Consider the following 19,317-nt stretch of genomic DNA (forward strand, 5'->3'; position numbering starts at 1 on the left):
AAAAGTGCCTTACACAATAAGAATGGCATTTTATGCTCTTTTTTGTATAATGTAATTATACCTCATTGTGTGATGTTTTATGTGTTTAGTTATTTTATGTGAAGCACTTTGGTCAGCTGAGGTTGTTTTTAAATGTGCTATATAAATAAACTGGAATTGAATTGAATTAAAATCATAATACAACAAATCAAAACATAAATGAACATAAGACATCATAAAATGAACATTAAAGAGAAGAGTACAGAATAAAAACCTTTCAGTCGTATGCACAGCTAAACAACCATTTGGAGCCTAGATTCAAACAGTGTCAAAGTAGAGGCCTGTCTCACATCTTCAGGAAGACTGTTCCAGGTTTTTGCTGCATAAAAGTGAAACACTGATTCCCCATGTTTAGTCCTAACTCTGGGCACCAGCAGGAGGCTGGTCCTTGAAGTCCTCAGAGTGTGAGATGGTTCATATGGCACTAACATGTGGGAGATGTACTTTGGTGCTAGACCATGGAGAGACTTATACACAAGCAGAGCTGTTTTAAAGTCTATTCTCTGAGCCACAGGAGCCAGTGCAGAGACCTGAGCACAGGACTTATGTGCTCGTACTTCCTAGTTCTAGTCAGGACCTGAGCAGAAGGGTTCTGGATGTACTGCAGTTGTCGAACGGTCATTTGGAGAGGCCAGTGAGCAGGCCATTAAAGTAGTCTAACCTACTGGAAACAAATGCATGGATAAGTCTCTCTAAGTCTGGTTTTGACAGTATACCTTTAATTTTTCCAAGATATATTTTTTAGATGGTAAAAAGCTGCAGATATTATTGATTTAATGTGGCTGTTAAAGGACAAGTCTGAGTCCATTATTAGCCCTAGATTTCTAGCCTGAAGGTTTTAGAGCAAGAGACTGGAGGTGAATGCTGACACTTTATGTATGTTTCTATGGGCCAAAGACTATGACTCCAGTCTTGTTTGAAGCTGGAGAAAATTGTCTTGCGTCCACACTCTGATTTGTAAAATATCTTGTGATCCTGTGAAAGTATCTTGTGATCCTGTGAAAGTATCTTGTGATCCTGTGAAAGTATCTTGTGATCCTGTGAAACATTTTTACATTGAATGAATAAAGGGGTCGACAGCTAACCTGCTGTACACTCTACAAACACCACTTCCAACTGCGTACTCAATCGTGCCGTGGATCTGTGTGCCTCAGTGGTCAGTGAGCAAGGTGAGGCAGATGCATTCTGCCAATCTCTTGTTGCTATCTGTTTTATTTGGGCAGCCATGTGGTTAGTTATAAATGATAAAATCAGCACTGGCCCTTGGAATTTGCAATAGGCAGTGTTCTAACTTCAGAAACTATTTTTGGTTTAATAGACGGTGGAAATCTCTCAGCTTTTGATGCCATGTATGCAGCGTACATGAGTCCTTGGTATTTGTAATTTCTACTCTTGAACGCATGAATGCAGTAACAAATGAAATAGGCTAAAATAAGTAATGAATGAATACTGGTGACCAGAATAAAAATGGAACAATTGCGTCATCACTGAACGGACTGTGATGTTTTTTAATCAAGTTAAAGCAATATCTGTTTTTAAAAATATCTGGGGTCATGTTGCCATGACATAACTGTATCTAATGCTCTGAAGCAGAGGCACTGAATATGTAAAGAGGACAGCATCCAGGGTAAACAGATCACTAACAGAGACCCACGTCCTCTTTTACAAGGAAAATGGAAGAACGCACCTTCGGTCTTGTGGGGCCCTGTAACAACTGGGCTCAAACTAAGACCAAATCAAGACAAGTGTAAATGCACACAAACCTAGTGGATTAATTCTTGTTATATTTACAGGTGAACTATACAACTTTTCTGGTGAGTCAGCCACCTGCTTTTCTCCATGGAGATATTGCTTTGCTTGGGATGTTTCAGAGTTTGGCATTAAACTTACCTATGACCATGGAAACAGTCAATAACCCCACCAGTCCAACATACAGGTTAGATCTGTTGAAAAGCGAGACCACTCGTAGGCATGTTTTTCAAGGTATTTTTCAGCAACAAAATCAATAATGAAATGAGTGAAAGATAGATGAGTTTACTTCCAAAGTGTGGAACAGGCAAAGCAATAATATCTCCATGGAGACAGGCAGATTACTAGAGTTCCTTTAATATAGTTGTTTTCATGCCAGTATATGTAATCACATTGCTGCACAGGCCACCAGACTTACTTGGATGCGGAGTTGGTTTATGATCTGCACAAGGCTCTTTAATTGAAAAGGAATATTGGAGCTTATTGGGAGCTTAAACCTTCTGCCAATACATCCTTCCCACTCATTTTTATAATTAAGTGTAATAAGTGCATTTTTGGCAAACTTGAGTGTCTTACTGTTTAAGTTATGTAAAAGTAAGATTACTACTGATTTGAAAAGTGACATAGAAGTATATATTTATGATAAAACATGTTATTTATATTACATGTTATTTATTTGTTGGCTAATCAAGTTGAGTTTTGTTATCTGTGTTTGCTAAAACTGAGGTTTTATGACAAAATTATTCCGGAAAAGTCAATTGAAAAACATTCTCCATGGAGATGAATACATTTTATGCCATACAGTGGAATATCATAGCCAAAGGAATGACATTTCAATAGACAAGAAGAAAGGCCTCCTCCAGGTCAAATAAGAGTCAGGTTTGTGGAGATGCAAACCCACTCACAATAAGGATGCATGTTTTTCTAAGTGCAATTTAAAAAAAAAAAAGCAACATCCTTTAATTTTAATGCGTTCTTTGGTTAAAAAGTTACACACTGGAGTTTTAACCATCAAATTTAACTTGTGAAAATGTGGACAGATTCTTGTTGCAGAATTCTTTCTTGTCATGGTCTGCAGCTTTTTGGTAAAATGTGTTAAGGACAAATAGCTGTATTAATAGCTGTATTTCTTTGGCATTCAGATTTTTTTTTAATTTTAATTTGGAGATGTTTGTGGAAAATGACAGATGCCACATTCACTGACCTTCAGCGAGTTTGAAGCCGCGCTCTGTGCCAGAAACAGAACAAACAACCTAATTTCATTTCATTTCATTTCACAGTAAGATATTGAGTTAATAGGAAGAAACACCAAGAATTATAAGTGAATGAAGGTGACTCTACAATCTGGTATCATTTAAAATTGCTCATAGAAACAGAAAACATATGAAGTAGTGCATGGTCAACATGGAACACTGCCAAAATAATTTCAGTTGAGCTGGAATCATTTTGGACAAGAATTCTAAAATATTCTTAAAAACTATTATCACAACAGAAACAAGGATTTCATTTTTAAGCAACAGTGTGTAACTTTTTGATAGTGGCCATTCTCCCTCAAGATTCAATGGAGGTAGAAAGTTAAATCCATACATTTAATAATAATATTTCCATGGAATCAAAGCCACTTACATCACTCAGATTGGCGTTACCGGAACACCACTCTTGAGCCAGGCTTGGGGTAAGTGCTCGTCAGCAAGTCTGGGTGGCAGATGAAGGCGGGGGCCTTGATGACCAGATCTCCGAACAAGGAAACTGGCTCTGGGGACATGGAGTGTCACCTCACTGGAAGGAAGGAACCTGAGCTTGTGCAGGAGGTTGAACATTACCGACTAGATATAGTCGGCCTCACTGACTCCACGCACAGCTTGGGCTCTGGGACCCAATTTCTTGAGAGGGGACAGGCAACACCAAAGAAGAGGAGACTCTTCTTTGGTGTTGCCTGCGGGGAGAGGAGCTGGTGTGGGCTTGTCAGGTGCCATGTGTTTGAGTTTACCTCGGTGAATGAGAGGGTTACATCCCTGCAGCTTTGGTCAGAGACAAGTCTCTCATTGCTGTGTCAGCCTACAAGCCAAACAGTAGTGCCGAGTACTTGGCCTTCTAGGGGTCCCTGGAAAGGCTGCTAGACTAATTGAGACTTCTACTGGGGGACTTCAACTCCTTCGTGGGTAATGACAGTGACACCTGGGGAGTGGTGATCGGGCAGAACAGCCCCCTTGATCTGAACCCAGACAATGTTCTGTTATTGGACTTCTGTGCTAGACACAGTTTGTCCAGTATGTTCAAGCACAAGGGTGTCCATCAATGCATGTGGCACCAGAACACCCTAGGTCGGAGGTCAATGATCGAATTTGTTGTTGTGTCAAATTCGATCATCGTTAACCTTGCGCAACGTGTCTTGAACACTCGGCTGAAGAGGTGAAGAGAGGGACATAGCTGTCACCACCTGGTTGTGATTTGGATCCGCTGGTGGAGGAGGAAGCTGGACAGAACTAGGGGTTGGGAGGACTATCGGCTCAAAGAGATTCTGGCAAACTGTCCAACGCCTCAGAAGGGGGAAGCAGTGCTTCACCAACACCGTTAACAGTGTGGGTGGAGAGCTGCTAACCTCGACTGGGGATGTTGATGGACAGGGAAAAGAATACTTTGAGGATCTCCTCAATCCCACCATCACATCTTCTGAGGAGTAAGCAGAGACTGAGGACTTGGAGGTGGACTCATCCATCACCCTGGCTGAAGTCTCTGGATGTTGTGGAGCTGCAGCATTGTGTGGTGATTGGGAACAGTACCTCTGGACTGGCAGATCGGGGTGGTAGTCCCTGTATAAGAAAGCATTGTGTGTTCCAACTGCAGGGGAATCACAATCCTCAGCCTCCCCAGTATGGTCTGCTCCAGGGACTGGAGAGGAGAATCTGACCAATAGTCGAACCTTGGATTCAGGAGGAGCAGTGTGGTTTTCATCCCATCGAGTGCGTAAGGGTTCATGGGAGTTTGCCCAACCAGTCCACATGTGGATCTGGAGAACACATTTGACTGTATCCCTTGTGGTGTCTGTTTGGGGGTGCTCTGGGAGTATGGGGTCCTTTGCTGAGGGCTGTTTGAAGCAGGAGCTGTGTTCGCATTGCGGGCAGTAAGTCAGACCTGTTTCCAGTGTATGTTGGACTCCACCAGGGCTGCTCTTTGTCACTGGTTCTGTTCATTGTTTTTATGGACAGAATTTCTATGTGCATGGGCTGGAGGGGGTCTGGTTTGGGAACCACAGGATCTCATCTCTGCTGTTTTCTGATTATGTTGTCCTGATGGCTTCATTGAACCAGGACCCGCAGCAGGAACTGGGCAGTTTGCAGCCAAGTGCAAATCGGCTCTGTTTCTGCACTGTCAAATGTTCAGACTAAGGGCAGATAGAGACTGTGTGGCCCTCATTCAAAAAACAACAATAAGCCATGTTATAAGAATGCTATTACAGGTGTCAGACCACAAAACCTAATAAAAATACTGACTTGTGCCATTAACAAACAAATTGATAAGCATGTAAAATGTGGACTGCTAAACATTAAATCCCTTTCCTCCAAATCTCTTTTAGTAATTGAGTTCTTTGGTGACCAACCTAGATCTTCTAGCTCTAACTGAAGCTTGGCTCCTGCAAAATGACTATGTTAGACTAAATGAGTCTACTCCACCTAGTCACTTGACTTTTTAGAGTGCCTGGAGCTCAGGCTGAGGTGGTGGTGTGTCATTCACACTCCAGTTTACTGCTCAGTGCTAAGACTAGGCAAGGCAAGGCAAGTTTATTTGTATAGCACAATTTGTATACAAGGTAATATAAAGTGATTTACAGAATAAGAAAGACAGTAAAATCACAGTACTATAACAGTAAGACTAACAATACACTTGCAATACACAATACACTGTCAATCACTTGTCCAGATTGAAGAAACCAAAAAGAAAGCTATTTTATTGATAATAATCCACCGACCTCCTGGTCCATATTCAGAGTTTTTGACTGAATTCTCTGACTTTGGGAAAGGATTGTTATAGTTGGAGATTTTAACATACACTTTGACAATAGCAGCCGCCTTGGTAATGCCTTCAGTGCCCTACTAGATGGTATCAGTTTTATGTGAATAAACCAACCCTCAGTCACAAGCACACCCTGGATCTTGTTCTAACATATGGTGTAGAGATCAGTGACCTAAATGTCCTCCCTGAAAACCAAATGTTATCAAACCATTTTCAAATTACCTTTCAGTTTATCCTTAAAGATTATCCTGCTCCTCAGAATAAAACTATATGAGAAAAAAACAAACAAAAACAATATCTGAAAACACTCTTTTCAAGTTCAAAGAAATAATAGAGTCAATATTTAGGGACATGCAATGTGACCCTGCTGAAAACAGCTTTGGTCCAAATACAAGTGACGAGTTTGTTGTCAGATCTATACACTTCCTGAAAACCACTCTTGATATAGTAGATTCCTTAAAACAGAAGGCTGTTATGCCTCCTCATGGTGCATTGAAGAACTACGCTCACTCAAACAAAAGGTCCGAAAATTAGAGAGACCACTCCCACACTGAAAAATCCCTAAAGGTATGGAAAATCTGCCTATTGACTTGTAAGAAGGCTCTGCAGAAGGCCCAAACCAGATATTATTCAATTCTAATAGAAGTATACAAAAACAACAGCAGGTAACTCCTAAGCCCAGGCTGTAAAACTAGGGTCCCATATAAACCCACCAGTGACCCACATCAAAAAAACATCAACTTAGACCCTATACCAAGCACACTCGTCAAAGAAATCCTCCCTCTAATTATATTCTGAAAAAACATAATCTTGAACCTCATCTTTTAGCCATCTATAGACTCATCTCTAATCTTCCCTTTGTCTCAAACGTCCTTGAAAAAGTTGTAGTTAAGCAGGTTTCTTGCCACCTACAGGCTATTGATTTATTTGAAGTTTTTAAATCAGGATTCAGAGCTCACCACAGCACAGAAGCTGAGCTACTTAAAGTCACAAATTACTGCTGACAATTGGACTGATGACACTCAGCTGTACTTATCAATGAAATCAGATCAGACTGTTTGAGTAGACTTAGTGCCTGTGTGAAGGACATAAAAACCTGGATGACACTTAACTATCTGCTTCTTAATCCTAAAAAGACAGAGGCCATTGTTCTAGGCCCCAAAGGCATGCGAGACTCTCTATCTGACCAGAGAGTCACACTGGAAAATGTCAGCGTAGTCTCCGGCACTACTGTAAAGAAATGTATTTGTCCATGAGCTCTCATTCAAACCACATATGAACCAAGCCTGTAAAACAGCCTTTTTCCACCTGCGTAATATCGGCAAAATCAGAAAACTCTTGTCTAAAAGTAGCCATGCAGTCACGCAATCAAGACTACGTTAAAAGTTCTAAAAAAGCTCCTAAAAGCTGTATAAAAATCTTTCAACTGGTTCAAAATTCAGGAGCCAATTTCTTAGCAGAAACTCAAAGAAAAAGTTCTAGTCCTAGTTCAGTGACTTTCTGTTGAGTTTAGAATACAATTTTAAGTCCTCCTCCTGACATATAAAGCCATAAAAGGCATGGCCCCATGCTATCTGCAAGATGTTATCGTACCTTATCATCCAAACAGAATGCTGAACTATTGGTGGTTCCAAGATTGTCTAAAAGCACAGTAGGAGGGAGAGTTTTCACTTACCAAGCTCCTGTGTTATGGAATCAGTTCCTGCCCATGTTAAAGAGACTCCCACAGTCTGTACTTTTAGGAACAAGCTTAAAATGTTCCTCTCTGAATGAGCTTATGGCAAGGCCAGTTAGAAGCAGAAATAAAACCTGCAGTTTTAGCTATGCTGCCTTAAGAGCATCTCTGCTGGGGAAAGTAACCTGACCTCTATCTTCTGCTTCCTCCTACTTTTCCTGTCAACAACATTTACTCTGGATGCACATCTGCAGCCTGCAAGGTTCAGTCCTGTTTCAGTCTATGGAGTGGATCTCTTCTTCACCGTGGTTCTACTCGAGATTTCTCTTTTTCCCACTGCTTTTTTTTAGTTTTTCATTGCCGAGAAAGAGGGTCTAAGGACAGGGGATGTTCTGGGACAGTTATCCATTTGCTTGTTTTCTTGTTATTGACCAATGTCTGTTTCGCTGTTAATTTTCTAACTTCCTGTTGTTTAGATCAATGATTCTGTTAAGCCCTAAGAGGCAACTGCTGTTATAATTTGGGGCTTGGTAAAAATAAACTTAATTGACCTCCTCCAAATCCGAAACCATAGTTTTCAACCAGAAAAAGTTAGTTTGCCCTCTCTGGGTGGGTTCAAGTATCTCTTGCATAGGGGAAGAATGGAGCATGAGATTGACAGTTGGATCATTACAGCGTGTGCGTAGATGCAGTTGCTGTATTGGACTGTTTTGGTGAAGAAGGAATTGAGTCCAAAGGTAAAGTTCTCAATTTACCAGTCAATCTATGTTCCTACCCTCACTTATAGTCATGAGCTTTGAGTAATGACCGAAAGGACATGTTTGTGGATACAAGTGGTCGAAGTGAGGAGCTCAGTCAAACGGGACTAGAGCCGCTGCTCCTCCATGTTGGGAGGAGCCAGTTGAGGTGGCCCGGGCATTTGTTGCGGATGCCTGCTGGACACCTCCCTGGAGAGGTGTTCTGAGCACGTCCCACTGGGAGGGGGCCTTGGGGAAGACCCAGGACATGTTGGCCTGGGAACGCCTTCGGGTCCCAATGGAGGAGCTGGAGGAAGTGTCTGGGGTGCGGGGAAGTCTGGTAGTTCCTGCTTAGACTGCTGCCCCTGCAACCTGGCCCTGGATAAGCAGAAGAAAATGGATTAGTGATTTTCCATGGAGATGAGCAGATGGCAGACCCATTGCCTTTATGAGTAAGGTCTGTGGAACGGCAAGCCAGGAAGGATGCAATTTTTTAAAGGTTTTAAGTATAGTGAAGTGAAAGCTTTTTTTCTGTATTTTTTTGGCTGAAATGTTACACGCTGGGGCTTTAAGCATTTACTTACCAGCCAAACAAGGGTCATCAGTTCAAGCCTCATTCATTCAACTTACTATGCTGGGGGACGCTCCAACAGAAAAGTTACATAGTTCTCCTTTAAGTTATGTAATAGCAATTCACATGTGCCCAAATGTATATTAAAGAAGGGGTATTGTGCAAAATCAACTTTGGAGCTTTCTACTATGTTATATAATGTTGTTCCATAATTAAAAGCATGCTTCAAGTGGATTTATATGTCATCCATGCATGTTCAAGCAATTTAGCGATCTCTGTTCGGCTCTATTTGAACCCTCTTTATGGTCAGCTGTAAGATTCTGTCCTAGACAAATCTATATCACCTATGCTCACACATGACAATTCTCCATAAATATACTAAAGCGGTATTGCAACTTAACAAACCTGATGCGATGTGCAGTAGTGACATTTACCGGGATGCGTGCAGTCACAAAGAGGGAGTGACAGGGAGAAAAAGTCTGAATAAATATTTAAATGTTCCACTGACCTCAAACTATTTTGTATATAATAGAAAAAGATAATGGGATTTCTTTGAGCTTTGACATCAGTGACAATGGCTAATTCCTGGGTTCTGTCTGTCAAAATTCAAATGAGCTTTGTTCAGTCTAAGTGTTTAATTCAGAGACATTCAGAGACAAAGTGAAAATAGTTTTGTTGTTTATTACATCCACAGAGTGCTGCTGCGCCCACTGCTTTTCAAGGTTAGACTGGTGCAAGCTAAAGAACTCATTTTACTGAATGCCGAATTAACCCCAAGCCAAAGTCCACATGCATCTTTCAGTTTCCATCAAAAACTGGAAATTACATTCACAAAACGTCTTTGCAACTTCCAAATGAGCTGACCTAGAGGAGTGATGGAATAAATATGTCCAGTTTTAAAGAGCATATTCAAAATGATGAGCCAAACGGTTTCATTTTTATATTTGTTTGATATTTGTGAGGGAAATTAATTCCTGGAAAGTATAAAAAGTATAGTAGAAAGCATTTAATGTCTGCTGAAGGGAAAGAAACATAGACTGTCACCATTTTATTTTTTATAATGCATTAGTTTAAAGTTTTTGGAGTAAAAGCCTTAGTTTTCATAAAAGCCCAAACACTTAAAGGCACTGTAGAGAGAATATGTCCAGTCCTCCATGTCTGTGCCAATCTTGTCACATCTCTGAAGCTAAGCAGGGCTGGGCCTGGTTAATACTTGGATGAGAGACCTCTGGGAATATCAGCACTGGCTCTTGTACAAAACTATTGTGGTGTCCTTAGCATAGACTGTATAAAGCAGTGGATGAAGTGTGACATTGAGGCTTGCAGGTATAGGGGTGAAATTGGAGCTAAGTTCCATATTAGGAATTCTGATTGCGAGTATCATAGCAACCAAAGTCAACCAATCTGGAGCGAGACTGTTGAAGGTAACATACCTTTCCACCCGCACCGCTGGTTTAGCAGGTCGTTGGCACTTAGCAGCTCTGTAAATCATATCTGTTGCTAACACTAGAGAGTTATGGACACAATAGCGAAGTAAAAATACCAGGATCACGTAGACCGGGTCGATACGAACATTTCAAGACCTTAGTCCTGGTTACATTGCTTAATATGACTGTGGTGTGTGTGTTAGTGCGGCAGCCTACCCCAGCTGTGGCTACAACAGTAGTGTGCAGTGAATGAAGAATGCACTGTAAAACGTCTTTGAGTGTCCTTAAGAGCGCTGTATAAATCAAATGCATTATAATTATTACCTTTAGCATCATAGTTAAGACATTAGGAACACTCCAATGATCAGAATGAGTCACATGAAGTGTGGCAACATGATGTTGCGCAGTGGGGCCAAGTGTTCTGAGCACTAAATTACTCAAAATAAACACAACTCCAACTGTGTTTTGATGAGGAAACTACATTACATTCATGTTGTTTTAAAAATGTCTATAAACAAAGCTGCAATTAATTAACTGTATAAAGGTCAAGTTGTAATAGTCATCTTTACATCCTTATTTATCTTGGATATTCTTGTGTTTATTCTACAGTTTGTGTATTGAAATGAAGTAAAATAATAAAGCGTTGGATACATATAGTGGCTTGTAAGACACCCAAAGCTTCAAGGTGGGATATTACACTTATAACACATAAGATATCTAGATCACCATGTACCTTTTATTGTTGCGAAATTGCTATATTCACTGAAAACAACATATTTATGTTTAACAAGTTTCTCTGAGTCTCCCCTCCCTTTGCTCTCTTGGCTAAGTCATTCACCCTTCAGAGTGCTATGCGGTTACAATCAATGTGCATCCCACTAATGATACTGCTCCACATTACTTCAGGTTTGCAAAGCTGTAGTGTATTGTTTTGTATCCTTCTTTTTTATATTTATGAAAAAATGCTGAGATAGACTTGTGGGCTGAGGATTTTACAGCTAACTGTAAGGAGGGTTTGAATAGGGCCCAGGAGAGATCGCTAGATTACTCAAACATGCAGGGATGACATATAAAACCTCTTCAGGCATGTTTTTATGAGTGTACATTATAACACAGTAGAAAGCTCCCAAAAGTCTGCATTTAAAATTAATAAGGACAAATACAAGAGTAATATTTGATCTTATTGAAACTTTATTCCGTTTCCTTCTGTCGCCATGATTCAGGTGTTGTCGCTCACTCTTCTGAATGTGTCTGGTCCAAGTTTAGTTGGCGGCCAGAGTCTGGTCCACCCACCCTCTGAGCTTGGTGACGCGGGCGTAGACAGCGGGGGTGGAGGTGGAGCATCTGCTGCTGCCCCAGGACACAATACCCACCAGGGTCCAGGCATTGTCCTTCTCACAGACCAGAGGGCCACCAGAGTCACCCTGAGACATAATATGCAGACTTTTTAATCTTTGCATCAGTATCATATTTTGAGTGAAAATAATGTTTAGAAATGTATGAAAAAGTAAAAGCAGCCCCAGGGACCTGCTCTGTCATACACTGAGGAGTGTAGATGATGCTAGCTCGAGGTTAGTTGCCTTGTGGTAAAGCTCCAGTACAGTATAGTATAGTATAAATAGTACAGACTTGAAAATACAGATTATAGCCTTTTCATCATGCAGGAGGTCGCTCCAGCTCCAGTATAGTATAGTATAGTATAGTATAGTATAGTATAGTATAGTATAGTATAGTATAGTATAGTATAGTATAGTATAGTATATATAATATAGATAGTATAGTATAGTATAGTATAGTATAGTATAGTATAGTATAGTATAGTATAGTATAGTATAGTATAGTATAGTATAGTATAGTATATATATATAATATAGATAGTATAGTATAGTATAGTATAGTATAGTATAGTATAGTATATGATAGTATAGTATATGATAGTATAGTATACATAGCTTCCTCACCATGCAGGAGGTGGCTCCAGCTGCTCCAGCGCAGATCATCACATCGGAGATGCTGCTGCCCCAGTGTCTTTTGCACTGGTCATTGGACAGAAGGGGCAGAGCGGCCTGCTGCAGCTTGTTGGGGGTGCTGGGAGCTATAATACACAAATACATTTACGTTTGTCCACATTTCTGCAAAATGATCTCTCAAAATCTGCTGGACTTTATCTGCACAACATCATACATAATTTCTTATTGCATGGTTAAGTCCTGGTTCAGTCCTACTTTCATCCTTGTTAATGGTCTTGGTTTTGCTGTGGTTTAGTTTTGGTTCAGTCTTGCTTAAGTCTTGCTTTAGCCCTGGTTTAGGCATGGTTCAGTCCTGGTTTAGTCCTGGTTCACACATATAGTCTCACTCATAGCAAGTGAGTCTCCAGCTGGAGGTTACACAGGCTGTGCCAGAGCTGAAGACGTTGGTTAAGTCCTGGTTTAGTCCTGGTTAAGTCCTGGTTTAGTCCCGGTTTAGTCCTGCTTTAGCCCTGTTTTAGACCACATATATCTGTATTTTAGTCCTGGTTCAGTCCTGTTATAGTCTCACCGTTATAGCGGGTGAGTCCCCATCCAGAGGTCACACAGGTCATGCCAGGGCTGAAGACATCGCTGGACTCGGCGATGCACACGGGGGAAACAGTCTTGCCCATGCGCATGGGGGTGGACAGCTTGATCAGGGCGATGTCATTGTTGATGGTGCGGGGGTTCCAGTTGGGGTGAGTGAACACCTTTGGGAGACAGAAGGCACGGGTTAGAGTAAGATGAATAGAATAGCTAAACAACATATATAATGCAGTATTTGCAGGATCTTTTTGGCCTTTAAGCAAGCTCGAATACCTAACCCTTTAGACTTCTTGTTTCTAGACCTCATCTGTATCAAATATTATTGGCCTATAGAATGTTGTGATGTCATCTGAAACTCAACAATACTGGGACCTAGGGTTAGAAAGCTATCTGCTGGCATTAGGGGCAATTACTATTCAGTTAACACTCAACAACTTAATCAGCTTATCCTGACCCACAGCAGAAACACGTAACATATGTGATTTAAGGCAGAAACAATCAGACATTGGTTTATTGACTTAAAAACAGATCAGGAGACTTCTGGAATTGTTATGTCACAAAACTAGGAATTTCAAAATTGCTTGTGTTTATGGGGCCTAGAGTGTGGATGAAGCAAAATACAGCTCCAGGTATGTTTTCGTGATAAAGCAATGGTTGGTGAAAAGCTCAAAAAGGTCTATTTTGCATAATATCTGTTCAGTAAGTATATGAAGATGCTATAGAACAAGCCTTACTTTAGCGGGCTTGATCTTCTGGACAACCTCGCTGGAGCCATAGCCCTTGTCGTGCTCTCCAGCAATCACATAGTGGTAAGTTCTGATCAACACAAAGACACATATGCAATTAAAATACAGCAGTGCATAAGTTCTGCAGCCACAGAGGCCTTGGGACAGATTCATGTGAGTGGGTCATTGTGTAGGTCTTTGGGACAAATATTGAATATCTCCTGACAGTACAGATAAGTCATTGACCAGAGTTCATATTTTTCATCTATGTGTTTCAATTTATTTTCTACGTGAATTAAAATAGATATGTGAAAAACCTGTCAGACTGACCTGACGTTGCAGTGGGCAGCAGTCACAACCCAGTTCTCGTTGATGAGGGAGCCACCACAGAAGTGGAAACCATTGGATTGCTGAGAGCACAGACACAGAGAGTTAGATTTGTATGTTTTTGATTGTTATAAACAGTGATGTTTACAGTATAAGTTTGTTATAAATGTAGAGTCTGACCTGGAGGGACACCTGCCAGGGCCAGGAGTGAGGCACAGCCTCCTCTCCGTTCACGATGCGGGCGTAGCCAGTCACCTCAGGGGGGATGGCAGGGGTCCCGCAGCCTGCAAATATGCAGCTACTTTATGATCTGAATGGTAACTACCCAAAACCCAGCACCTGCAGCCAATCATGAATCCATATACTTATGAAGACTCTGATGACCCAGGTTCAGTTGTGATTGTAACTCTTTTAAAACTTGTAGGGGCACAGGCTACATATTACTTTAATACACTACACTCTCTATGTTGTTGTTGTTGGTTTTACAGTATAAAAAATAAACTGCAGATGGACAATTATGATACAAATCTCAAACCACCTACACGTAAGCCTAAACACTTGCCAATATGAAGACTGTGATTTCTACAGCTGACTGCAGCTCAGTGCTAACAGAGCATCTGTTTGTAGCACAATGTTAAACTCATAGAGATTTGCTGCATTGTTTATCATTCAGAGCCTTCAGCTAAAATATGGATTTATTAACTCACAAATCTCCAAAAAATCCACTGTTGAAATATTCAGAGGTAGTTTGGCCCAGTGTCAAGGCCAGAGACAGAATGCATTTCAGCCAAAACAGCATGCATCTGACTAGCTTCTTTACATATGCAGAGGAGAGAGAAGGCATGCAAAATACAGAACTAAACCAGGACTAAAGCAGGAATAACCAGGACTAAACCAGGACTAAACCAGGTCTAACCCAAGTCTAAACCAGAACTAAACCATTGTCAGATATTTGTGGTAATATTTTGCTTGACTAGTCTAAGGGTACTGCTTCCCCCTGTTAACCCTTTGCGTGCTGTGGCACTCTCTCACCGTAGGCGGCGCTGACGAAGGCGAGGCAGGAGACGATCCACAAGAAGGCCATTGTGACGATGCTCAACTGTTAAACCAGACCCCTTTTTATGTCTCGAACCCCCAGCTCTTGGCCAATCAGAGAGCTCCGCCATATGCACCCTCAGCCAATCAGAAAAGGCTGTTCCAGTGCTATAGATCCAGCTGCTTATCATGGTACAGCTCCCATAAGTTTAACATACAGGTGCAGGAGTCACACCAATGCTGCACTCTCATTGGTCGATATGTAGATGGTACATTTGATCAAGAACTGTAGTGTCAGCATTCAGCTTAAATGCATGGTGTTTATGTGTTTTCAATGAGGATTTTACTCATAGGCACATTGTAGAACTTTTCTGGCAAGTCCATCCATCACTTGCTTGTCTCCAAAGAGCTTTGTCTGGAATTTTGGCTTCAGACTATATTCAATTCCAGGTGCACCAAAACACCTGGCAAAACATGCTGTGAACAGGGTCGCCTCTCCACAGATCTGACCCGTAATTTAGCCTGGATGTCTCCATGGAAATAGACAAGTTTTTTGTTTTGTTTTTTCCATGTATTTGAGTAAAATTTGTCTTGCCCCAGTGCAGATATATTGTATAAGCTGCTGTGTACTGTAATTATAAAGTGTTTATTGTCCGAGAATCAGGAAGAGCTTGGTTTGGATGCTAGTGTCTGAGAGTTGTAAAACATGATAATATATATAATTAGGATACTCTGAATGCATAAGGTAAGTGTGGAATAACTTTGGACCACTGCAAACTGTTTAAAATTTGTTTTTAAATCAGGTACAGCACCTTTATTGTGTTATGTAAATTTTCAGTCAAGACAAAAACATCTCCATGGAGACAATGCTCAAGTTACATAGAGCACCTTTAATATTGATGATTTACAATATCTTTCTCTAAATGAAAGATATTGCTTTAATTTATTTTAAGAAACAGAAACTCCCTGAACCACCACCTTAACGTGGTGGAGGGGTTTGAGTACCCGAATGATCCTGGGAGCTATGTTGTCGGGGGCTTCATGCCCCTGGTAGGGTCACCCATGGCAAACAGGTCCAGGCGGACGGGTCAGACTAAGAGCGGTTCAGAAGCCCTTTATGTCGAGAGAACAATCAAAGCTAGTTACATCATCTGGACCGGCCTTACCGGGGCCCCATCCTGGAGCCAGGCCTGGGGTGGGTACTCAACAGCGAGCGCCTGGTGGCTGGGCCTTTCCCCACGGGGCCCGGCCAGGCTCAGCCCGAAGGAGCAACATGGAGCCGTCTTCACGTGGACCCACCACCCGCAGGAGGATCCGTAGGGGGCCGGTGCAGAGAGATCTGGGTGGCAGTAGAAGTTGTGGGCCTCGACGATCGGATCTCCGGACATGGAGACTAGCTCTGGGGACATGGAATGTCATCTCACTGGGGGGAAGGAGCTGGAGCTTGTGCGGGAGGTTGAGCGTTACCGACTAGATATAGTCAGCCTCACCTCCACGCATAGCTTGGGCTCTAGAACCCAACTCCTTGAGAGGGGCTGGACTCTCCATTTCTCTGGCATTTCCCGCGGGCAGAGGCGGCGAGCTGGTGTGGGCTTGCTCATTGCCCCACAGTTCAGCCACCTTGTGTTGGAGTTCACTGCGGGGAACAAGAGGGTCGCGTCCCTGCACCTTTGGGTCAGGGGCAGGTCTCTCACTGTTGTGGCAGCCTACGGGCCAAATAGCAGTGCAGAGTACCCGGCCTTCTTAGAGTCCCTGGGACGGTGCACCAACCAGGGACTCCTGGGGGACTTCAATGCCCATGTGGGTAACAACAGTGACACCTGAAGGAGCGTGATTAGGAAGAACAGTCTCCCTGACCTGAACCCGAACGGTGTTCTATTATTGGACTTCTGTGCCAGTCAAAGTTTGTCCATAACGAAGATCATGTTCGAGCACAAGGATGTCCATCAGTGCATGTGGCACCAGGACACCCTAGGTCAGAGGTCAATGATCGACTTTGTTGTCCTGTCATCTGACCTCCGGCCGCATGTCTTGGACACTTGCGTGAAGAGAGGGCTGTCAACCGATCACCACCTGGTGGGGAGTTGGATCCGCTGGTGGAGGAGGAAGCTGGACAGACCTGGCAGGCCCAAGCGTATCGTAAGGGTCTATTGGGAATGCCTGGTGGAGACCTCTGTCAGGGGGGTCCTCAACTCACACCTCCGGAAGAGCTTCTCCCTGATCCCGAGAGAGGCTGGGGACATGGACTCGGAGTGGGCCATGTTCAGCACCTTTATTGTCGATGCGGCCGCTTCTAGCTGTGGTCATAAGGTCTGCGGTGCTTGTCGGCAGCAATCCCCAAACCTGGTGGTGGACATCGGAAGTAAGGGATGCTGTCAAGCTGAAGAAGGAGTCATATCGAGTATTGTTGGGTCGTGGGACTCCTGAGGCAGCTGATGGGTACCAGCGGGCCAAGCGTGCCGCGACTCGTGTGGTCACAGAGGCAAAAACTTGAGGTTGGGAGGAGTTTGGGGAGGCCATGGATTAAGACTGTCGGACGGCCTCAAAGAGATTCTGGCAAACCGTCCGACACCTCAGGAGGGGGAAGCAGTGCTTCACCAACACCGTTTGCAGAGTGGGTGGAGAGCTGATGACCTCGACTGGGGATGTTGTCGGGCGATGGAGGGAATACTTTGAGAATCTCCTCAATCCCCCGTCATGTCTTCCGAGATGGAAGCCGGGACTGGGGACACGGAGGCAGACTCGTTCATGACCCTGGCTGAATTCACCGAGGTGGTTGGCAAGCTTCTCGGTGGCAAGGCTCCAGGGGTGAACGACATCCGTCCCGAGGACCTCAAGTCTCTGGATGTTGTGGGGCTGTCTTGACTGACACGTCTCTGCAACATGGGGTCCGGGGCCCTTTACTAAGGGCTGTATGTTCCCTGTATGACCGGAGCAGGAGCTGCGTTCACATTGTCGGCAGTAAGTCAGACCTGTTCCCAGTTGTTGTTGGACTCCACCAGGGCTGCCCTTTGTCACTGGTTCTGTTCATTATACTTATGGACAGAATTTCTAGGTGCAGCCAGGGGTCGGAGAGGGTTTGGTTCGGGAACCACAGGATATCATCTCTGATGTTTGCAGATGATGTTGTCCTGATGGCTTCATCAAGCCAGGGCCTGCAGCAGGCACTGGGGCGGTTTGCAGCCAAGTGTGAAGCGGCTGGGGTAAAAATCAGCTCCTCCAAATCCAAGGCCACGGTTCTCGAACGGAAAAAGGTGGTTTGCCCTCTCCGGGTGGGTGGTGAGTCTCTGCCTCAAGTGGTGGAGTTCAAGTATCTCAGGGTCTTGTTCACGAGTGAGGGGAACAGCATCTGCAGTGATACGGTCGCTGTATTGGTCCGTTGTGGTAAAGAAGGAGCTGAGCCGGAAGGCAAAGCTCTCGATTTACTGGTCAATCTACGTTCCTACCCTCACCTATGGTCATAAGCTCTGGGTAATGACCGACAGGACAAGATCGCAGATACAAGCGGCCGAAATGGGTTTCCTCCGCAGGGTGGCTGGGTGCACCCTTAGAGATAGAGTGAGGAGCTCGGTCACATGGGAGGAGCTGGGAGTAGAGCCGCTGCTCCTACATGCCGAGAGGAGCCAGCTGAGGTGGCTCAGGCATCAGGATGCCTCCTGGACGCCTCCCTAGGGAGATGTTCTGGGCATGTCCCACCGGGAAGACCCAGGACATGCTGGAGGGACTGTGTCTCCTGGCCGGCCTGGGAACGCCTTGGGTTCCCACCGGAGGAGCTGGAGGACATGTCTGGGGTGAGGGAAGTCTGGGACTCCCTGCTTAGACTGGTGCTACTGTGATCTGGCCCCGGATAAGTGGAAGAAAATGGATGGATGGATATTTTAAGAAACAGCAAATCCAAAAGTTCATGTTATCAGAATCAGAATCAGAAGACTTTTATTGCCATAGTCTGTGAACACAGTTCACAAACTAGGAGCTTGATTCGGTGAAAAAGTGCAACATAAACACACTGAATAAATAAAAATAAAAATAAGGGCATGCACAAAGTTAAAAAGATATGCTTAAAAAAAAAAAAAAAAAAATCAAATGAAATGAAATACTTAAAGGGAGAAAATATGTACAACAGCAGCATCAGAACATTATTGAATTGAACATTATTGAATTTGATGTCAAAATTTCAGTGGCTATAACAATATGTGAGGCACTACTCTCTCCCAAAACCCCCAAACATAAAATGCATTTAGAACCAGATCATTTTAATATTAAAGCAGACTTATTCTGAAAACTTGACCTTTGAGAGCTTTTCAGACCATGTTATAATAGCTTGCCCTTCTCATCTAGACACTTGTCATGTTTGAGTAATCTTTATTCTCCTGTATTAAAGACGCCATTGCTCCGATCTGCCCATTTCACCTCCACCACTACATGCCCATTATGATGTATTTACATCATTCTCTGATATTATT

The 19,317-nt window shown here is 43.1% G+C and overlaps 1 protein-coding gene across 1 annotated transcript; it reads right to left on the bottom strand.

Moving 5' to 3' along the window:
- Nucleotides 1-11,474: 11,474 nt before the first annotated feature.
- LOC117388827 (chymotrypsin B-like) lies at nucleotides 11,475-14,903 on the bottom strand. The gene is made up of 7 exons (XM_033986373.2): nucleotides 14,852-14,903; nucleotides 14,000-14,103; nucleotides 13,823-13,902; nucleotides 13,502-13,583; nucleotides 12,751-12,931; nucleotides 12,174-12,307; nucleotides 11,475-11,636 (listed from the first exon to the last, which is right to left on the bottom strand). Exons 1-7 carry the CDS (start codon nucleotides 14,901-14,903, stop codon nucleotides 11,475-11,477), a joined length of 795 nt encoding a protein of 264 aa, XP_033842264.1.
- Nucleotides 14,904-19,317: the final 4,414 nt, after the last annotated feature.

The sequence above is a fragment of the Periophthalmus magnuspinnatus genome, chromosome 3 (genome assembly GCF_009829125.3).
Source record: "Periophthalmus magnuspinnatus isolate fPerMag1 chromosome 3, fPerMag1.2.pri, whole genome shotgun sequence".
NCBI lineage: Eukaryota > Metazoa > Chordata > Actinopteri > Gobiiformes > Gobiidae > Periophthalmus > Periophthalmus magnuspinnatus.

Bases quoted from the DNA above. Each gene is read 5' to 3' on its own strand.
- LOC117388827 (XM_033986373.2), bottom strand. From the start codon at position 14,903: ATGGCCTTCTTGTGGATCGTCTCCTGCCTCGCCTTCGTCAGCGCCGCC. The intron at 14,104-14,851 runs GTGAGAGAGTGC...GCATATTTGCAG, and splicing joins CTTCGTCAGCGCCGCCTACG to GCTGCGGGACCCCTGCCATC. The intron at 12,308-12,750 runs GTGAGACTATAA...TGTGTATTATAG, and splicing joins GGGACTCACCCGCTATAACG to CTCCCAGCACCCCCAACAAG.